Source organism: Cydia splendana, chromosome 6 (genome assembly GCF_910591565.1).
Source record: "Cydia splendana chromosome 6, ilCydSple1.2, whole genome shotgun sequence".
Classification (NCBI taxonomy): Eukaryota; Metazoa; Arthropoda; class Insecta; order Lepidoptera; family Tortricidae; genus Cydia; species Cydia splendana.
In genome coordinates this window covers 13987934-14009319 of record NC_085965.1, presented here as the reverse complement: position 1 = coordinate 14009319, position 21386 = coordinate 13987934, and the positions used below count along the sequence as shown (strand labels likewise).

At 37.7% G+C, this 21386-nt stretch overlaps 1 protein-coding gene across 1 annotated transcript in view; it reads left to right on the top strand.

Moving 5' to 3' along the window:
- Window positions 1-7989: 7989 nt before the first annotated feature.
- Window positions 7990-21386, top strand: part of LOC134791734 (meteorin-like protein) — a 57139-nt gene continuing 43742 nt past the window's right edge. The window contains exon 1 of the mRNA XM_063762865.1: window positions 7990-8496. Coding sequence (XP_063618935.1) covers window positions 8402-8496 — 95 coding nt within the window. The 5' untranslated portion in view covers window positions 7990-8401. The remainder of the gene's footprint in view (window positions 8497-21386) is intronic.

The window sequence follows — 21386 nt, the reverse complement described above, 5'->3', positions numbered from 1 at the left end:
TGTCTGCTGGGGTTCAGTTAACAAAGTTATTACGCATTAAAGTTTAATATATTTATTATAGGGACTATTACAAATACAAAATGCCTAAATTAAAATTTGATGTTATCATGTCTCCTCAATACATGCCTTTTAATGAGCGAAGGACATGCCATGCACAAACATATACGCATCATTTTCGCGCCACCTCCGTCAATTTGTGGGAATTTTTACACTAAGTACAGTCAGCAACAGAAGTAGCTAAGCGGGCCAGGTGTTCAAAATGATCTTGACACGACTTTATTGTTAAGAGAATAAGAGCGTGTCAAGGTCATTTTGAACACCTCGCCCGCTTAGCAAATTCTGCTGCTGACTGTAGGTACAACTTAAAAAAAAATCTGTACTGAATATTTATGCGAACATGCCTATAAAAATGGTGTTACAAAAAGGTACGCTGTATTTTGATACACTAGCGTTTTCATCCAAAAGTATATAATACTTTTTTTGAAAATAATTATTGGGCGTTTAGATTGGATCGGAGCCAGAATTGGATTCGTATTCGAATTTATAAACTTTCAGAACTGAACCAGGATTTGCATCTGGCCCTAACTCGGCCCGGGACCTGAACCTGGACCTTTTGAATTGTATTGAGGACTTCGTTCATGTCTAATGTTTTCCTCTCATGTGTTTTCACTGTTGTGAGATGAGGCGAAAAGTTGTATGTACCACACGAGACCAGAATGTCTTAATTGTATCTCGCACCTTCGAGTCTTTAGCTACGCGACAAGTAAGACAAAAGGGATATTCTTACATTCATTGTTGTACCACAAGCAACTATATTCCAAGCCCCATTTATATCCTTTCTGCCTTGTGTCGGATTTAGAACACACCGTTAGAGCGAAGAAAACCACTAAAAACCACCTCGGCATCTTGTTCAGACTAAAGTTTATTATACAAGAAATTCGGCTTTTATATCTACAAATATGATAGCTAATTGTCTTGTCGATGTTATGAATAAAACAATGGATAGCAGTGTGTGTGGGCATTGATTTTTTTAAGAACAATGCAAATAAGTCAAACAATCAAACCAGTCAATCACCTGGAATGGTAATTGTTGAAAGCAAAGTGAATACCAACCAATTCGATTGCTTTATCTACTTTTGTTTATTGAATGCTTCTGCATTCTGCATATTCAACGTGATAGGTACCTACGTTTAATTGCATTCGGCATCGCCAGCTCGACATGTTAATCACTACATAATGAATTAATATTTTACACATAATACCTGCTTCGTCGGGAGTCGTGGAAATTAAGGGGAGAGGCCTTTGCCCAGCAGTGGGACACTCAAATAGGCTAGGAAAAATACCTGCTTATATATATCTTCTTCGTCTAAAATAGTCTAAATGTAACAGATCGGAAGGAACTAATTAATTTCGAGGCACTCGGGGCGACAACGTATCAAACATGTTCCAATGAACAAATTTAAGTACCTAGTCGATTTATATGGCCACCAACATCGACATAGTTTTTGAAACAATTCATAAAGTCTCTCGAATTGTATAATTGCTGGGAAGTTTGAATTAGGTACCTACTGACGATGACTAGTTCGTCCAACGAAGCCCCAGTTATTCGATCCTTATTTGAGAAGAGATAAAGAGGCGAATCATAGGCCTAAACAAGCACGAGACAAGCGCTTGCGACAAAGCTATCGAGCCCAAACACACTATTGACTCAGTTTATCTTTGTGCAAACATTGTCAACGGCCAAGCATGTGACAACACAGTACGAGTAAGAGCAAGAACACATATCGGACGTGAATATTAAATGGCTTTTGTTTAATAGAAGAAGAAGATGCATGAGTAAATTTTTAGGGTTCCGTACCTCAAAAGGAAAAAAAGGGAACCCTTAGACGATCACTTTGTTGTCAGTCCGTCCGACTGTCTGTCGAGACCCTTTATCTCGGGATCGCGTGGAGGTATCGAGTTGAAATTAAACCATATACTCAGGTCTAATAAAGTATCTTGAAGCTGTGAAAAAAAAAACTTCTACTCTTAAGTAATTATTAACGTAAAAAAAAGATACGGCCGTTTATGCCGCAAAAAACGTATATTTCGACACTCAGGGCTATAACCGCGAAAATCGAAGTTCGCAAATTGCGGGCATTTTTCTCTGTCACTCTTATTACGCCTTCATTGGAGTAAAAGAGAAAGATCCCCGCAATTTGCGAATTTCGGTTTTCGCGGTAGCCCCTCTGGAATCAAAATTTATAGGGTACTTCCCGTTGACCTAGAACTATGAAATTTGGCAAGTATAATATCGTCTTTCACTACGAATACAGGAGAAAATCTGAAAACTATAAATAAATTAAATTTGTAAAAAAAAAATAGAATAAAAAGTAATAATAAAAACATTGTAAGGTGGGCGAGTCCGACTCGCACTTGTCCGGTTTTTTTGCATTCATTATTTTTATAGACCACTTTTTATGGATCACTTGCGCTGCTTGCTTTGGTTACTTTCGCTCGCTCTTATGCACATTAGAAATGCGTTAGGCCCATAACCTGCAATTAACGACTTAGTTTATTGAATGAGATCAGATATCAAATGAATTAAGAAAATGATGAGCTTCGTTTGGTTTACTGACTGTCCTAAGGTTGCTGACAGTTATAAAAGTTAGGTATCTATGTTACACCAATATTTCAAAACGTTTTACAATAAAATTGCTAATTACAATTACCAATATGTTAGGTATATGTAGTTCTCTAATGCTTTTAACCTTTCCGTCAATACGATATATAGGTACATATAGATATAACAGAGCTGCTTATCAATGGCCTAATATAATTTGTCTATTTAATGATATGTATTAGAAAATCTTGGTTACTTTGTAGAGAAGCGGTCGTTAAAGTCAATCAAATTACCAAACATTAAATGGTCAAAACTAATACAACCTTAAAAAAAGAAACATCTATTATGTGATAAAGTAAAAGGACGCCATCATTCATCCCTAATTATTGGAATTAGAGAAAATGAAAGCTTTATCCCAAAAGCTCATAAGCTTCGTAGTGAACTAATATCGGTCCTTAAAAAAAGGGACGTGCCAAGTCATGGTGTTAAAAAAATTGCTGGGGTTTTCGGCCGCTACCTAAGAGTTCCGTGATGATTATTGTGATAAATTCCAGCCGAAACTAAGTTAACTCACATTTTTAGACGGGTCTATCGCGAATTTATTTTATTACCTTACCTTTATTTTTTTATTACCATTGTTTTATTCAAAACGCGAAAGTTTGAAATATTATAGAAACTACGTTACGTTATTCTTAATTGCCTTAACAGTTTATCATTTTCAGTACCTACTTTTAAAATTGCTCTGCAGTAGAGAGGCAAATAAAATAACGTTTCTCGATTTTTCGATGTTGACGGTAGGCCCTGTATAAGCCGTGCTGCAACCACGACTACAATTAGGTACCTACATAAGACGGGGGATGTTTGCACCCCTATCGCGGATCCCTAAAAATACACATTAGCAAAAGAAAAAAAATATATTCATCTATCTGTAGTGTAGTAGGTACCTAATGTAATGTTATTCGGCGGTCGTTTGTTTCCTGCTTTACGTGTGTTTAGCCTTTTTGGTTTTGGGTGCAGGAATGATTATTTTCATGTATTTCTAACTTTTGTTGTAAATTATTACCAAACTTTGTAATCTCCAAATGTGCATAGAAATGTTAAAATTATTTCTGTTTTTACAGTTTTACCCACCCAAAGCCCTGGGGTATGGTCATTATAGTCATACTTACATCATATAGTCAGACCGAGAACGATTTTGATAGCCCACGCAGTGCAAGTGTTAATTTAAACGCCAAACTTCTATGAAATTATGACGTGTAAATAACACTTGCACTGCGTGGGCTATCAAAATCGCTGCAGACTTTTCTTGGTGTAACTTTAATTATGTGGACGTAGAAACAACAAGCACTGAAAGCTTACTGACTAAAAGAAATTAAGACTATTGGCACTTGGCAGAAAAAAACAGGCTACGTCGCTATAATTCGATTAAGCAATCAAGTTATAAAACAACCATTATCTTCATACGCAGTGTACATTCAATGCGGACGAAGGAAGTCAATTTATTAGGGCGAGCGAAGCGAGCCCTATCACTATTCGACAATCTATGCATTCTTGTGGTACACTTTACGGAAAAACTATCGCACTGTTAGGTTTGAGATTTAACATAGTAATTTATATTCATGTCTAGATGTGTTATCAAGCATAAAAATATCATTATATAAACATAAAAAATAAATAAAAGGGTAAATAATGTGTATTAATACTAACGCCATCTGTTGGACTAATGTTAGTTATTTCTTTTTCTAACAGATGGCGTTAGTAGTGACAAGGTTAAAGGTTGTTCCGTTAAAATGCGCTGGGTTTTTGTGGCTCAATATAATTGGGTATTTGACTACCTATACTAGTCAAATGACTTTCTTTTTTCGAACTGTCAAAACGATTTGCTACTATGGAATTTATATGAAACACTAGCATGTGACGTCACAAGCAAATTACCTACTCTTTATAGTTGTTATCGGGTTTTAAAATAGAAATTGTGACTAAAAATAACTGCTATCTACCTTTCTCTATTAATTATCTGGTGCTTTATTTCTTGCATGGTGTAAAATAATTTATCTTAAGTACAGTCAAATATCCTATTAGTAGGTAATCATAATTAATTATGGGTGAAATTTAATACGTGACTATATATTTTTTCATTGAATCGATAATCGTTTTTACTACTATGGCGGTTAAAATCACACGTGATTGATTTCGAAATTGCGGCAGTAATGCAGTTGGCAGTAATATCGCAGTCGGCAGCAGTATTGCAGCGCGATATTACTGTCTTACTGTTTCAAATGCCAAAATCGATTTCGCTGCCAGGGTTTTTGACATTCGAGGCAAGAATGTAGTCGGCAGTAATATTGCAGTCAGCAGCAGTATTGTAGCGCACAAATGTCGAAATCGATATCGCTGCCAGGATTTTTGATATTTGCGGTAGTAATGCAGTCGGCAGTATTATTGCTGTTGGCAGCAGTATTGCAGCGCGATATTACTGTCTTACTGTTTCAAATGCCAAAATCGATTTCGCTGCCAGGGTTTTTGACATTCGAGGCAAGAATGTAGTCGGCAGTAATATTGCAGTCAGCAGCAGTATTGTAGCGCACAAATGTCGAAATCGATATCGCTGCCAGGATTTTTGATATTTGCGGTAGTAATGCAGTCGGCAGTAATATCGCTGTTGGCAGCAGTATTGCAGGGCGATAGTACTGCCTTACTGTTTCAAATGCCAAAATCGATGTCGCTGCCAGGGTCTTAGACATTTGCGTTAGTAATGCAGTCGGCAGTAATGTCGCAGTCGGCAGCAGTATTGCAGCGCGATATTACTGCCTTACTGTTTCAAAAGACAAAATCAATGTCACTGCCAGGGTTTATGACATTTGCGACAGTAATGTATGTAGTCTGCAGTAATATTGCAGTCGGTAGAAGTATTGCAGCGCGCAAATGACAGGCGATGCCAGGATTTTTGATATTTGCGGTAGTAATGCAGTCAGCAGTAATATCGCTGTTGGCAGCAGTATTGCAGGGCGATAGTACTGCCTTACTGTTACAAATGCCAAAATCGATGTCGCTGCCAGGGTTTTTGACATTTGCGGTAGTAATGCAGTCGACAGTAATATCGCCATCGGCATCAGTATTGCAGCGCGATATTACTGCCTTACTGTTTCAAAAGACAAAATCGATGTCACTGCCAGGGTTTATGACATTTGCGACAGTAATGTAGTTTGCAGTAATATTGCAATCGGCAGCAGTATTGCAGCGCGACATTACTACCTTACTGTTGCAAATGTCAAAATTGATGTCGCTGCCAGTATTATTGACATTTGCAGTAATATAGTCGGCACTAATATCGCAGTCGGCAGCAGTATTGCAGCGCGATATTACTGCCTTATCGTTTCAAATGTCAAAATCGATGTCGCTTTCCACTCTGGACGACCGGCTAAAGCAAGACAGAGGCAGAGGGCCCTTTTTATCCACCCTTCTATCGGGTGGCAGAACTTCCCACTTCCCAGGAGCCGTGGGAATGTTTCTTCCCAACAGCTCTCCACAAGCTGCCCTGCGTTGACTGATTGTACTGGTCCATCAGCACGCGCTGGGGTTAGGGTTGCCAGATGGTCGGGATTTGGCGGGATTCTCCCGATTTTTAGCAGGTGTTCCCGATTCCCGACAAAGTGTAAACTGTCCCGAAAAACAGCTTCTCGTTATAAAACAATAATTTCAAGTTCCGAACTGTCGTCGAGCGAGCGAGCTGACGTAGTGCCAATAATGTAAAATATCGTTGTTTTTAATACAATTACTTTAATTTGAATGTATTTTTTTTAGAGATGCCCCGAATAGTGAATTTGGCCGAATACCGAATACCGAATATTCGGCCCCTCTCTCGGCCGAATACCGAATATTCGGCGACCGAATATTCGGCATGACATGCGAACATTTTGAGTCACAATTATTATGCAAACTGTTAGCCATCAAATAAAGCACTACGTTTGCTAATATATATTTTTATGTTGAACAGAATTAATGAATGTATATTAGAGTCAATCAAATCAGACCCATGATAAAAATAAAATATTTTGTAATCGATAAATTCTCAAAAACGTGCCTTCGTATTTAACTACTTTCCAAGAATACATTTTAAATATTAAATATACCTAGTTTCTGGTAATTCTTTTTGTAATTTTTCTTTTTAGGTAGATGCAACAGATATTCGGTATTCGGCCGAATAGTAGGCAACATTCGGCCGAATACCGAATATTGGGCAAAGTGTCCGAATAGGCCGAATACCGAATAGTTGCCGAATCATGGCATCGTGGCAATCGTGGCATTTCTAATTTTTTTTCCCGACTTAAGTCCCAAAATCCCGAAAAATTGATATTGTTTCCCGATAATAGCGCCTTTCGATCTGGCAACCCTAGCTGGGGTTGTCACATCGCTACGCCCATATTCATGTCTACCGGTCAAGAAACTATAGGTGCTCCGGACATTTGTAAGGCTTGCTCGGAGTTAAACTATTAAATATAAGTACCTATTGATATAATATAATACAAACACTCTTGATATAATATAATACAAAATGATTTGGGGTATTAATTATTTCCTTATATCATATCATATCATTTTTAGAGTTCCGTACCTCAAAAGGAAAAATACGGAACCCTTATAGGATCACTTTTTTTGTCCGTCCGTCTGTCTACAGACCTTTTATCTCGGGAACGCGTGGATGTATCGAGTTGAAATTAAAAGCATAACTTAGGTCCTAAAAGTGAAAAATTTAAACTTCTAAGAGTTGTAAGTGATCGGAAAAAAGATACGGCCGTTTATGCCGCAAAAAAAATATATTTCGAAACTATCAAAGGAATCAAAATGTACTTATAAAGGGGCCCACTGACGGACTTCGCCGGACGATATCAGCCGGTCAGTAAAACGCAAAATTTGACAGCTCCGAACAACTGACAGGTTGATATCGTCCGGCGAACTGGTAATCTGTGGGCCCCCTTAAGTATGGTAATTCCCGTTGATCTAGAATTTCTAGAACTATGAAATTTGGCAAGTAATATCGTCACTACAAGTACTGGGAAAATATTTGAAAACTATTTTTTTTGTAAATAAATTAATAAATACGTTAAATTTGTACGGGACCCTCGGCGGGCGAGTCCGACTCGCACTTGTCCGGTTTTTTAAGATGAATCTCTTATTAAAAAACTACCTTAGTAATTATAACTATATAGGTAGAAAAATTCCGCGAGCCCTTACAAAGCTCTGCTTTTTGCTAGTTTAATTACTTACTCGCCGACAAACAAACCGAGCTTGCGCAATCTTATCACCATTATCAAACACGTAAAAACACCCTTGCTAAAATAAAGTTATACAAAAGTTTTCCCGCCAACATTGAATATAGGAGTTCATATGAATATAAACCGTAGCAACTATAAAATAAGGTTTCGAATTGAAAATCCTTAATTTTCTCTAGTTGGAAGGGGATAACAATATCGTTATTACATTCTACACCGCTCTAACAATGACCACAAGCACAGGTTTTGTAGCTATCTCTTTCGCTCTCAGTACGATAATCATTAAGGTCTCTTTCTCACTTCGCTGTTAAGCGCGGGTTGCTTCATTTCTTTTTTCTTTAGTATGGTAGTATTCGAGCGGGTGCACACTCGTCGTGCCGCTTCGCGCGTAAATCGAGGCTTGTTTATTTTGTGACGGTTTCTTTCGAACTATTATAAACTATGGAATTAACCTAATGGATTATCTTCAAGTGATGTGACAATTGTTAGGTTAATTTCGAAGAGTGGTTTGATTTGTCTCCTCAAAATGGAATTGAGGTCCGTGTTTTGGACAGTTGTCTTGGGCCTGATTTTTGGTGCGGAGGCGGGGATGATGGGTGATCATTGCGACTGGAATGGCAGGTATGTTCGAAATGATATAACTATGACAATTATTCATAATTAAATCTGACAACGTTTTATGACTCTTAAAAACTTTTTGTGACTAGGATTAATTGGATAAACGTTTGCTTTGAATCAACATTGTAGTAAATACAATATTATGTATCTTATAATGTATTGATCGGCTCTTACAATTGCTTGGTCTTTTGATTAACAAATAAACATACGAATAGTTACTGTTGTGCTGTACAGTCAAGTGTAAAAATATGGGTGCACAAATCATCTCAAAAATAGGTATGTCTCATAGCTCTTATGCCAGCGAATTAGGGACTATGGGACATATTTTTGAGTAAGTTGTCTACACCCATATTTTAACATTTGACTGTACATAATGTGAATGCGTATGTTACCTTGAAAGCGTATTCAGAATTTCAGGATGAGATAGATGAACACGTCTCCTAGAAAATCACTTGAGGAATTTAATAGTTTGGATAACTTACAAGGAACACCGAGATAGGATCGCTTGACGGGCCCTGGAGAAGCAGAAAAAAACATTCCATGCAAACATCGTGTTACCAACAAGTGAAATGAGCAAGATTAATGTTTCATAAAGTATGGACAAATATACACAAATCTACCAAATAAAAATGTCATGGTATTAGTAGTAGTAGTAAACCAACTTTTCTTTTTACGTTGCCCCGTGCTTGCGTTGAACTGAACTCCGTGGGGCAGAAGAAGCCTGCAGAGCGTTAGTTTTACTCTTTGTATTTATAATTCTTGTTTAAATAATAAATAAACACTAAATAAGTAGGTAAATCTAAGAAACAAATCACTCAAACTTATATTATCTTATTTAATAGGACATTATTATTAAAAAAAACTCCTAAATATCACATATGTTTCACAAGAACCGTTCTAATTTGTTACAAGAATTCGTACTACCCCACAAATGTGTGTAGGAGGCACACCTGAGGGCAGAATTTAGCAAATGCCAAGCAATTTGTTAAAAATCTTCGCTAGCGCATAAATATTCCTTTAATATCGCGTGTCTGTTTTACATTAACATCAAATTGATGGTGTTTTGTGTTTTTTCCTTCCACATACGGCGATTTGGACTTAACAATACATTGTGATAGGTATAAAGTCTAATTCATTGGTTGAAATATAGTTAGGTACGTATATATAAACGTTTTTTTATTGAAATAGTTAACATAAATGAAACATGCCACCATACCTATACTCTGTATCTTTAGGTATTTAAATAAAAGTAAACAAAATCTACCCTCAAATGGCTCCTTAAGCCAGTTGAGGGTAGATGAAAACATTACATGATCAAAATAATGTAGGTTAAAGTCAGGTCGTTCAGTTTCAGTGACTGATCTAGGCGGTTTTGTATTTGGTCGGTTAACCAATAATTAATGTTATAACCATGTTATAACTACCTGAAAATTTACAAATTGTTTGTTTACTTTTATTGAAATACCTAAAGATGCAGACTATACGTAATAAAATTTGCTTAATATTCGTGAAGGGAAGAGAGCAAAAAAATCTCTTCCTACTGGAAAATGTATTAAATAGGAGGGAATGTATAAGAAAACACCTTCAAGAACCTTTCTGACTTTGACTAAGTACCTACTATGTTTAGATAGGTATGCGGAAAATCGCAAGAGGTGACCTTAACAAATTAAGAATACCTACCGTAAAACGGGGTGAACAGAAATCGCGGGGTGAATAGAGAAATTTTGAACTTTTTCTTTCAAGTTGTTATATTTAAAAACGTACATCTCTAAAATTAGATTTTTTGGAATGCGTATAAAGTAGACTATTTATTCTCTACATTGATACCAAAAGAACTTAATATAGTATCTGTAGTACCTAAATAATAAATAATATCACTAATTTTCTCTATAATAAAGCATTTTTTTGCAAAAAAACAATAACAAGCAAATTTACGTGATAAAGGGGTCAGTGGACACGCATATGGGGTGAACAGTTACGCCATAGGGGGTGATTAGATACAACAAAGGGGTGTAAAGACACGCCTTGGGGGTTAAAAGACACGAAAAAATAATTTTGTGTTAAATAGCTGTTTAACAGATATATATACCATTTGCCAATAGAGTATCCACATATAATGACCAAATTCGATGCCTATATGACAGCTAAAACTTAATATTTCTATTCACCCCTTTCTTGTGTCTATCGACCCCGTTTTAAGGATATGGAGAAAACAGGTAGTTTTCTTTGATTTTCTCTGAATTGGGTAGGTAAAAATTTATTTCACAAATGCAAAATTGAAGAACTAACCAAGACTCAAAAAATGATATCAAAATTATTACTTTTATCATTTGGATTATTGGCGAAAATCGTCGTTGAAGTTGAAAATCGTGTCTTTTCACCCCGTTTTACGGTACATAATTCCTATTTGAAGAAAATTAGTTATTTTTGTTAATAATAGCTACGTCTTGCTTTTTGCTAGAGGTAGGAAGGTTACAATAAAGCACCTAGACGTAGTACGTAGGTACTTTTTTAGTTAACAATGCACTCTTAAAATCCATCACGATTTTTAGTTCAAGACAATATTCAACAAAGATCACGAACGTGACTTCATTTTTCCCATTCAAAAATATCAACAAGTCGTAACAATAAAACAATAAATAGCTGTAATTGTTGTATAGAGTATCCGGAAACATTCTATAGGGTACGGAACAAAATCAACAAGTGAGGTTTCCATTGGGGTGGCGTGGGAAACGTGGGAGGGTAGTGTTCTCGTCAGCCCTCGCTGTTTGACACGTGACCCTTCCGGCGAGGGACTTATGGAACACCCCTTGCCCATTAACTTTATTGATGCGATAAGCAGAAGTAAAGGACACCTCACAAAAGTACCACTTTCGCGGCGAACAGGAAATCTTTAAGCTTTTGTCTTTCCATGCCTTTCAGCTCTCAGTTAGGTTCTACTAAAAACTTCATAATAATGTATTTTCGTGTTGGTTAGAGAGAGCTACTTCAAAAGCGGATGAAGTGATGTGCCATGTTCCTGAAAAAGGACAATACTTTAATATTAAAGGTTTTATGTATTGTGTTATTCAAAGTTTTGGTGATAATGGTACTTAAATTTGAAGTGAAGTTTAGAGAAATTACACACTGATAGTTCTGATTTATTAATGTAAGTATATATTTAATTTATCTTTTAAATGTAATTAGTTATAAAGTTTACCTAACATTTCAACCCTATATAGAAAATCCTCAATAGAGTTATTTAAAAGCCCGTAATGGTCCTCTTAATGACCTTAAGATGCTAATCACCGAGCACAAGAACAATGTACGAAGAAGACATCTCCGTAAGCCGCAAAAAGGAAAATTGAGTGTCAATGGACCAGCATGGCCTGGTTCATGATTCCCGTTGCTTTCAGAGAGATCGCTTCCGATGGCCGTACAATTGTGAGCTCTCCGAATGCAATTAGTTATTACAGTTCACGCGGTTACGCTCACAGTGGTTCGCTTACGATTGCAATGCTTGGGAAGTGATAGGAATAAAGCATTGAGGCATTCAAGTTCGAGTATTAATATTTATTAGGGAGGGCGGGACAACGAGGGGACCGTCTGTTTATTATAATATCCTCTCCGATTATAACGCGTTCGCACGATGTAGACTGATTGATACAGATTGCCTCGTGCTGAGGGTACAGTGAGTACAGTGGGCTGCTTATTTCATCAGAAATGTTGGGGAAACATGTTTGAACTTAATACATCGTGATCTCGATTAATCAGAAAAATATTAATGTTATATTTCTGACTGTACTAAAAGACTAAATATCGTACCTGTAATATCCTTGGCGTACATTTCTTTTTAACTCTTAAACTTTGAATAAATATCTAACCAAATCGAAGCATTAATTTATTATTAAATTATTATATTACACATTAACAAACAATATTACAAATCAGCGTACAGAAATATACTTCCGGAACTCACCCTTTCTTATAAAATTGCAAGTATAGAGCCAACTATAAAAAAAATAGATAAAAAATTCGGTTAAATTCGGCCTCACTTAGTCATATTTTTTTGCTTTTCATAACTCATAAATTGATGGTATAAATTAAATAACAGCCTACTGTGATGAATGTGATGTTCAGTCGTCATCACTGTGACGCAATTGTATGGGAAACATTGCAACTAGCTCATTAAATGTCCCCCGCGCTGCATGTGCATAGGATGCAATACGACGGATGTTACATTTCATGACGTTGTTCCAACAAAACAATGAATTAAGTACCTACACTGGCTACACTAATTAATAAATTACTTTCCTTATCGCATCCGTCTTGTTAAGAATGCAAAGCATTTTTGTGTCTGTGACTAGGTACAAGTAGGGTGCACTTATCTAGTTTTAAAGTGGCGCCAATTGTGACAATAGCTTTTAAGGAACAATGGGGCAGCCTTTCAAAAGATAATGCGGGGACAACCCATGACTAACAAAATTTGAATGCAATCTGTGTTATCAATCGCTTCTATGTAACGTTCTAAATTTATTTTCGTGAAGTTGTAGGTACTTATGTAAATTTATACAAATATTTTGTAATTTTTAGGGTTTCGTTACGTCAAAAGGAAAAAACGGAACCCTTATAGGATCACTCGTGCGTCTGTCTGTCTGTCTATCCGTCTGTCACAGCGCATTTTCTCCAAAAGTACTGGACCAATTAAGTTGAAATTTGGTACACATATGTAAATTTGTTACCCAAAGATGGACATCTTACGTAAACAAATGAATTTTAAACATGGAGGCCTCAATGGAGGCCACTATTGGGGGGTACATGAGAAAATTAAAAAATAATGTTTTTTAACTATATCGTGTTACATATCAAATGAAAGAGTTCATTTTGAGAATCTCAAATATATATTTTTTGTAATTTTAAAATAAATAGTTTAGAAGTTATTTAAGAAAATAGCCAAAAAATTAATTACCATTCCCCCCCTTTATTCCCGAAACTACTGGGTCTTAAATATTGAAACAAATATATAATTAGTTCGCCCCGAACTGAGAACTCGCGGTTTGCCAAAAATTATATAGAGCGATTGACTTTGTTGCACCACTACTTACTCGTATAGTTCGACATAAAATAGTAGAAAATAATTTCAAGAAAAAAAAAACCGACTTCTTGTACATAGATGATGCACTATGTAGAAAAGGAGGTAAAACCACCCGCTTTTCTAGTAGGTAGCATTTCGTTTCTCTAAGGGTCGCAGTTTTAGCCTCACGAACCCAATTCTCTGATAGCAGTTCGGTTCTGTGAGGATTGCAGTTCGAACCTAACCAAAACCACTTTTCTAAGTAGCATTTCGTTTCTGTAAGGCTCGCAGTTCTAATCTAACCTAACCCACCTTTTTTCGGTTCTGTGAGGATCGCAGTTCAAACCTAACCTAACCCACTTAACGGCGCGTGCGGTGCGGTGTACGGGGGTTTGAGCGGGAGGGGCTAGTAAGTTTGGCATCATTATACTTTATACCTACATTTTATGGTAGGTAAGCCTAGTGGTTTATTTAGCTTAGGTATCAGTGGTTTTCCGGGTCAAGGTCCGAGTCCAGGTCCGAGTCTAGTTCCGGGTCCAGGACCAGGTCCAGGTCTAGGTCTTGGTCCAGGTCCAAGTCAAGGTCCAAGTCCGGGTCCAAGTCCGGGTTCAGGTCCAGATAAGAGCCCGGATCCGGGTCAGGTCTGGCTCCAGGGCCAGCTCCGTCAAAATCGAAATTCGAAATCGCCAAACGTGTAGTCATTGAAGAATTCTGTTCTGATCATCATCAGCAGTTCCGCTTCATCAAATGCGACAGTTTTTAATGTAAATTCTTGATTTTCTGATGAAAATACACAAATCTCTATACCTACGCATGCCTTTAAAATTTGAGGAGTTCCCTCGATTCCTCATGGATACCATCATCAGACCTCGAGCTTGACAAAAATGTGGCTTAAAAACTTAACTTGCTTAACAAACATAACGAAGAGGACAAATCGCCAAACGTGAACTATGCTTCGTTGAAGAGTTCCGTTCTGATCATCATCAGCAGTTCCACTTCGTCAAATGTCACTTTTTTGAATGTGTATGCTTGATTTGTTTATAAAACACATAAATCACTATATGTATGCCTTTAAGATTTGAGGAGTTCCCTCGATTCCTCATGTATCCCATCATCAGAACTGGGTTTTGACAAAAACGGGACCAATCTGTATTCTGTATGCATATACATACAATCAAAAAAAATATTTTCAAAAGCGGTCATGGGGGCCGATTTTTGAAATTCGACCGCTCGATTTCGTGCATTTCGTTCAATAATATCTCCGCTACTAGGCATTTAAATTCTACTAATAGAATTGAAAACGAGTGGTCAATACCACTCGATTCCAAATTTCTATAGCTCGTATTTTAAAAATTAGCATTTCGCCGTTTTCCACCGATTTTCGAGTGACGAAATCGAGCGATCGAATTTCAAAAATCGCCCCCCAGTAATGACGGAGATATGGAGTAACAAACGTAAAAAAAATCACAATCGAATCTCCTCTTTTTGAGATTTGGATGTCGGTTAATAAACGAGGGCGCCACTTTCTACGTAGCTGTCACATTTTTGACGTAAAATGCTTACACATGGCAACAATTTATAGTCTGTCAAGCCATTTCCGTCAGTAGAAAAAAGCGGCTAAAAATAGTAGGCGTGAAGGGTGATCGTCCCATAGAAAAATTTGAATATCGCGCCTTTTTCTTCTGACAAACTTATTTGACCGACTATAATATGGAAATTTTAGAGTTCCATTTTATTTAATTTCTACTATTTTATGTCCCACTATAGGCGGCAATGGATCAAAAATCACGTGGATATACTGGATATATTACAAGGTCTGTGGAGCCCTTAACTATACTGAATCTGTGGTAAGCCGAAATATTTCCTGTCAAATGTCAAATACCTATATTATGTTTATTTTTATCTTGCTAATTATTTCAAAATGGTAAATTTAAAAACGATATTATAAAAGTGCAAGCCGAGCACTTTCATTTGATACCAAACTTGACCATACTTTCTTGCAAAAATATGACCAAAATAGCAAGACCCCTCATAAATAGCTTTTTAGCCTTCTAAGCTCTTCTAGCTCAATAACCCCTTGATCGAGCCAGCTCATAATTTAATGACTAAAATATAATGCCCTCAACTACACGTCTACCCAATTTAATTTAAATTAGAACAAATTTACTTAAGTTCTTGAGTATCAAACTATCCTCTGATAGTTCAGCTTAAAAACATCGAAATGCCGGGACGTGCCCCTAGCCAGCCACGTGTCCCAAGTCGAATGTAAGAACTTCGCTTCGCTCGCTCGTTCGATTACTTAGTTTTTGATCCGACCCCCACGGGTTTTTTAAAGGCAATACACTCGCGTTTCACATATTAAAAATAGATTATTAAAAATTGGGTAATGTACGGAACCCTTAGAACTAGAGTCCGACTCGCACTTAGCCGGTTTTTATTTACTAAAGTTGGTATTCCATCTGTCTAATTTATTGGTCTAATGTACATTGCGAGATTGCGACACTCTTACTAAGCAAAATGTGAGATGCAAATATATACATACATAATAATACTTGTACTCGTAGTGTAACAAATAATATACATACTTGTAGCGTAACAAAGTGCGTGATACTTTTAATTTGTTCAGTGTCAATTCAGCCGTTGAGGTCAGATTAAGTACCTACCTACGTATGTAGGTACTTATTTCAAAACTATTCTACGTATGTAGTATTTAATGACCTCTACTTATGAGTAATTTCTTTAAGTATGTAATTCAGCTAGCTACAAGTATGCTATTACCTGTATGTTAGTAAATAAAAATGTCAAAATATTTTATTATAATTGCGTGAAACTTTTAATTAAAGACATCTGAACCTGACCCATCTTGTTATTAAAACCAAGCAACGGAAGTAGTCGAGCGTGGTGTGCGATAGTGACCTATTTAATTTTTATGTTTCGACATAAACAAGGCTTATTACGTATTCACAAAAGTGCCCGTCTGTAATAAAATTATTGCATGCAAGTGCCTAATTAACCAAAAGCATATTTGCGGTTTTACTTCCTGAATTTGACCCATATATCGTGACCGCGTGCGGATGCCACTATCTCGACGTGGAGTCACTTCACACGCGATAACGCATCAGCCGGATTGCGCCTAGCCCGCTGACCATATGGCGTTCCCAGTACCCCGTAGGTACAAGTAATACTTAGAGCTAATGCGAATGTTTACGATTCACGGTTCTCGGAAGAAGTTGCGTGCCTTACTCCACAGCCGCACTTCATTAATAACATTAGTGATTCAGAGTAGGATTCGGCACCGCCTGGGACCGAGTTGGCAGGCAATTTCACATGGCCTGTGGGAACACCACACTCCTCACTAAGGGAAAACAACCGTCACATGTTGCGGGATGAAATCACGGCTATTTTTACACGATTGTTTTTATTCGCTCGCCAATTGAGGGCAATCAGCGACACGTGTTCCGTCCGAAACGCCCGCCTTGAGGCCTATCTATTGAGCTCATCATATTGAAATTATGTTTAGGTGCGTACTACTACTTTCAATACAACACGCATTTTGCGGGTTGAGAAACAATGGCTTTTATAATGCTAATCGTTTGATTCGTTTGATAATAATGGGGGTTTTTATGACGGTCCAACAATAACTATTATATTTCATTCCATGGACGTTCCCAAGACACTTCACTGCGCCCACCATTGCTATCATCTTTCCTGTCGTTGCATGTGTACTTGGAAATATTTTTACGACGCGCTCTCGGCTCCAATCACGTCGTAACTGAAGGGTAACCTAATGCTTGTACTGCCGTGCCGTACGGCCATGTGTCCACTTACATTATCTTACTTCAACAAACTTCGCGTTAAGTGATGTGTCTTACCCGACATTAATTTATTGTTTGAATGCCGTGCCGCTAAAGAACATCAACACTCAACAGCTTTTTTGGCGTTGATTGGTGTAATGACTGTGGCCTAGATCCAAGCGATTTAAATTGATAGCCTTATGAAACAAAGCGTCTCTGTGATACCTACCCAGTCCTTGTCAACTATTCTAACGTCAGGCTTTTCATTTATCAGTACTGTAACTTCTCGGAGCGCATGAAAGAGGATCATTGTTCTTCGAGTCCCGTATTTGGTGTTCTTTGAATGAAACCAAACTAATTAACAGCGAATTGTAGGTCGGCATTGTGTCGGCGCGCCAGGTCATATGAAGGCGTTCTTTGTGTCGCTAGGTGTTTATTTTTTTAATTTGTTCCCGGAGTCGGCCGGCCGATCGTTCGGCTTTCGGCCTCTACGTTAATTACAGTGGCGATAACTGTTCTGTAAATGTAGCTGGACCGACCGGCAAATTATGATTTAGTATAGCTCTAATCAATGGTTCTAACGTTTAATAGACCCCTACGTATGACATGTGGTTATAATATGGTTATGGTTATGTATGTATGGAAGAGATAAAACTAATCTATGAATCCGTATGGAGTCAGTCATTATTTTAATGGCCTTTGTATTTATGATTTGAATAGGTAGGAATTGGGAATTTTACTTTACGTGTTTTCCGGTTACTTAAGTACCTATGTTTTGTTCAGTTATAAATTTATAACTATAAACTATACTATTCACTAATAGATATCGTAGATGTTAAACACTGATTTAAACTTTCACGATTATTAAACATTATCAAACTACACAACTCGCGCGGCTAGAAGATGTTGATGTCAACTTGAGCCAGTCTTCTCCGAGACCACGGGGACAACGCCGTCCTCGAAACGTCGGAGGTAAATCTTAAAACTTCAATACGCGATTAAGTCCCGTTGTGTAGTTTGATAATCGTAGATGTTTATAATAATTTTATTGAATAGTTAAGTACTATGTTTGCTATGTTGCTAAGTTCTGTGTTTTCTCGTTGTGAGTACCTGTGATTTCATTAGACTTACAGTCAAGACGAGACTTTCTACCATAATTATGTACCAGCTTTCTTCGTCTGGCAAGTCGGTTTCAAGGCCAAATCTCCGGATACCTGTCCTTAGGCCCGAAATGTTTGTTTCTAGATCACCAGGACCCTTTGAATAATGCATGGGCTGGTCCTTTATTATCGGAGCGACCCGCGGCGCACGCGCTGCATCTTAATCGCCCACAATTTCCTCGCTCGCTGTCAAATTACAATACTTACACAATATTATAACCCCAACACATCTACGAAAGTGATTCAAATAATACATTTGAAAGTCACGACCGTAGCGCATTTTTAAGAACGTTAAATGTTTACACATTTTTGTGGCATCATATTTCGCAATGGTGTAACACAATATATTATGAATAATAAAATATTGCAGACACATCACATCACGTTTGCTGGCCAAGTTGGTTCGTTAATGAGGCGGCACGGGCCGCCTGTAACTCGACGCCTTGCTATGCAGATGCTTGCGATGTTGCACTTTCGTGCATCCGACACTAAATATCTCGTCCAACGCGCGGTCATCCATCAGAAACCCACTTTACACGAATCGCCGTATTCCGGAATTTTCTGGTGAATTTAAAGTTTGTAATCAAGTGCATTTTTACTCAAATTGTTTTTTTTTATTTGGTTATGGCAGACCCTTTTGGACACTGCATAATGCGATGACTGCTTCGAATATTTTTGCATTCAAGTCCATGTAGGACGATCATCGCTTATCTGGATATGGCAAAAAAGTCTGAGCGGGTACGACCGATTATAATGCAAAAAGAGGTTCGCGGTCGTTCCATAACCGATTGCAAATGGCAACCGCCGCAGGCCACGCCGGCCATTTATAGCTCGTTGCAATCTCGACTGCTAAAAAATAACCAAGCAGCGATTTCTTTAGCGGAATGGCTCCCTAAGTATCTATCGGTGGTTTGACAGGCAAAGAGGAAGCTCGATACAACCAGACTCTTGAAATGTATCTCGTAAAAAACGGAGCCCGCCGTAGACCGCCTCAGATGCCTTCGCGTATTATGCGATTGTTCCTGTTTTTGTGTTATCGGATTTGGTGAAAGGGTTACCTTCGAATTTGGAAACCGAACGGTTGTTTTCCTATTACTCATGCAACAAGTTTTTCTATTCGAAACTCGATCGATTCATTCAAAATAAGATCGTCATGTAGTACGGCTACCACCAGTTTTGACATTGACAGATACACTCACGTTTACGTAACTTACTTACTTTCTATGCATCTCGCTCGTACTCGGATATTAGTGCAAGCGAGATGTACAGAAAGTAAATTACGTAGACGTGAGCGTTATGTCAATGTAAAAACTGGTGGTAGACGTAAAGGACTTATCAACATTATACTATCAGACTATCTATCTATCGTACCTTGTATCGAGTTGATTGACCATTAGTAGAGGTATGTAATATATGTATAAATTTTAACAATTTAAGCCTTTCGTTGACTTTCGTCCAGAAACGCAATTATAGGTATCGTAAAATGGGGTGAGTTGGGTGAAATTTGACTTTCAAACCTCGATAAAATTTTATTTTTACATGTGAAAACTGAATGGTGTATATAATAAGTGGTTCGGACGTTTGTATTTTATTTTGGGTAGTTCCATTTCATAACTTTGACGATAAAGAGGAAAACCCACCTCACCCCGTAGTGCCTCGTATTTGGGGTGAGAGGGTTTTTCATACAAAGGTGATTTTGGAAGATTGTTGGATCGATTTTTTTTTATTATGAATATATAGCTCCATTTTAAATTGGAATACATTATTTTTGTAGCAGTAGCCTTAAAAACCCACCTCACCCCCCTCTCAATCCTTCTCCCCCATTCATAATTCATAACCCATAGCTCCCCGCAAAACCTACTCACCCCGTTTTACGGTACTCTATAAATATTACCTACCCGATTACCTTCGTTCTTGTGGCTCTATACTTAAATAGACGGCATGTAATTCCCATATGTCACATGAAAAAACATTGTAGTTCTGAAATATCAAATGAACAGGCAACAGGAATGCCATAAAGCTGAGGTTTACCCGCGGCATAACCCGTTTGTTTACGCCATGGCGCGACTCCATAACCGAGGCGACACAACAATAGCCAGACCGTACGCCGAGATTTTGTCCGATAATGGTTAAATTGGCCTCCGCGTTCTTAATAGGGTGTCTTACCTCTACTAGCGACAACTGCCTGTGTTCCACAATTACAGAGGTTTGTCTGGCGATCTGCAGCGTTGTTATCGGTAGGCCTTAAAGATTATATGAGAATTATAGCACGGTAGCCTGTGCGTGCCTCGTTCGAGTATTATAAAGCGATTGAAACGACTTTAAGTCCATACTATACAAGAGTAGACGGTATGGAGTTTATTTATCCACGATTGCCTAGTTAATTTCCGTTCTTTTTTGTTTTGTTGGAGTCGTTTGTTGCATTTGGTGACGCAGGTATTAGGTAATCAAATTCCTAAACAGTTTTCCTCAAAAAAAAAAAAAATTACACTTTATGTTTTTGCCTCATGTGTTTAACGGCATGCTTGCTTGCTTGCATCATTAAATCTCTTATGTTACACCCGAGAATCAAGAGCTTAATAATTAATTCATGTTGTAATTCATTCGATCATTAATTAATTCCTTCCTGCGGCCACACGCGACTTCCTCTTGCATTGACTCGTGTTAAAGATCTTAATTCCGCTCCAGTGCTTGACCGAGTTGGCCCGATGGAAACGCAATCTGAGGTGTTGTTCCATTCGCTTATTGATCGCAAGTGAGTCGATGGTTCTTGCCGAACTAGTGTAAGTGAGCTTTCCGACTGCATACCTACTGTTGTCATCCAACTTGAGGTCATTATTATGTTGGTTGGCCAAAGCGTACGATTCCATGCTTTATAACCACTGG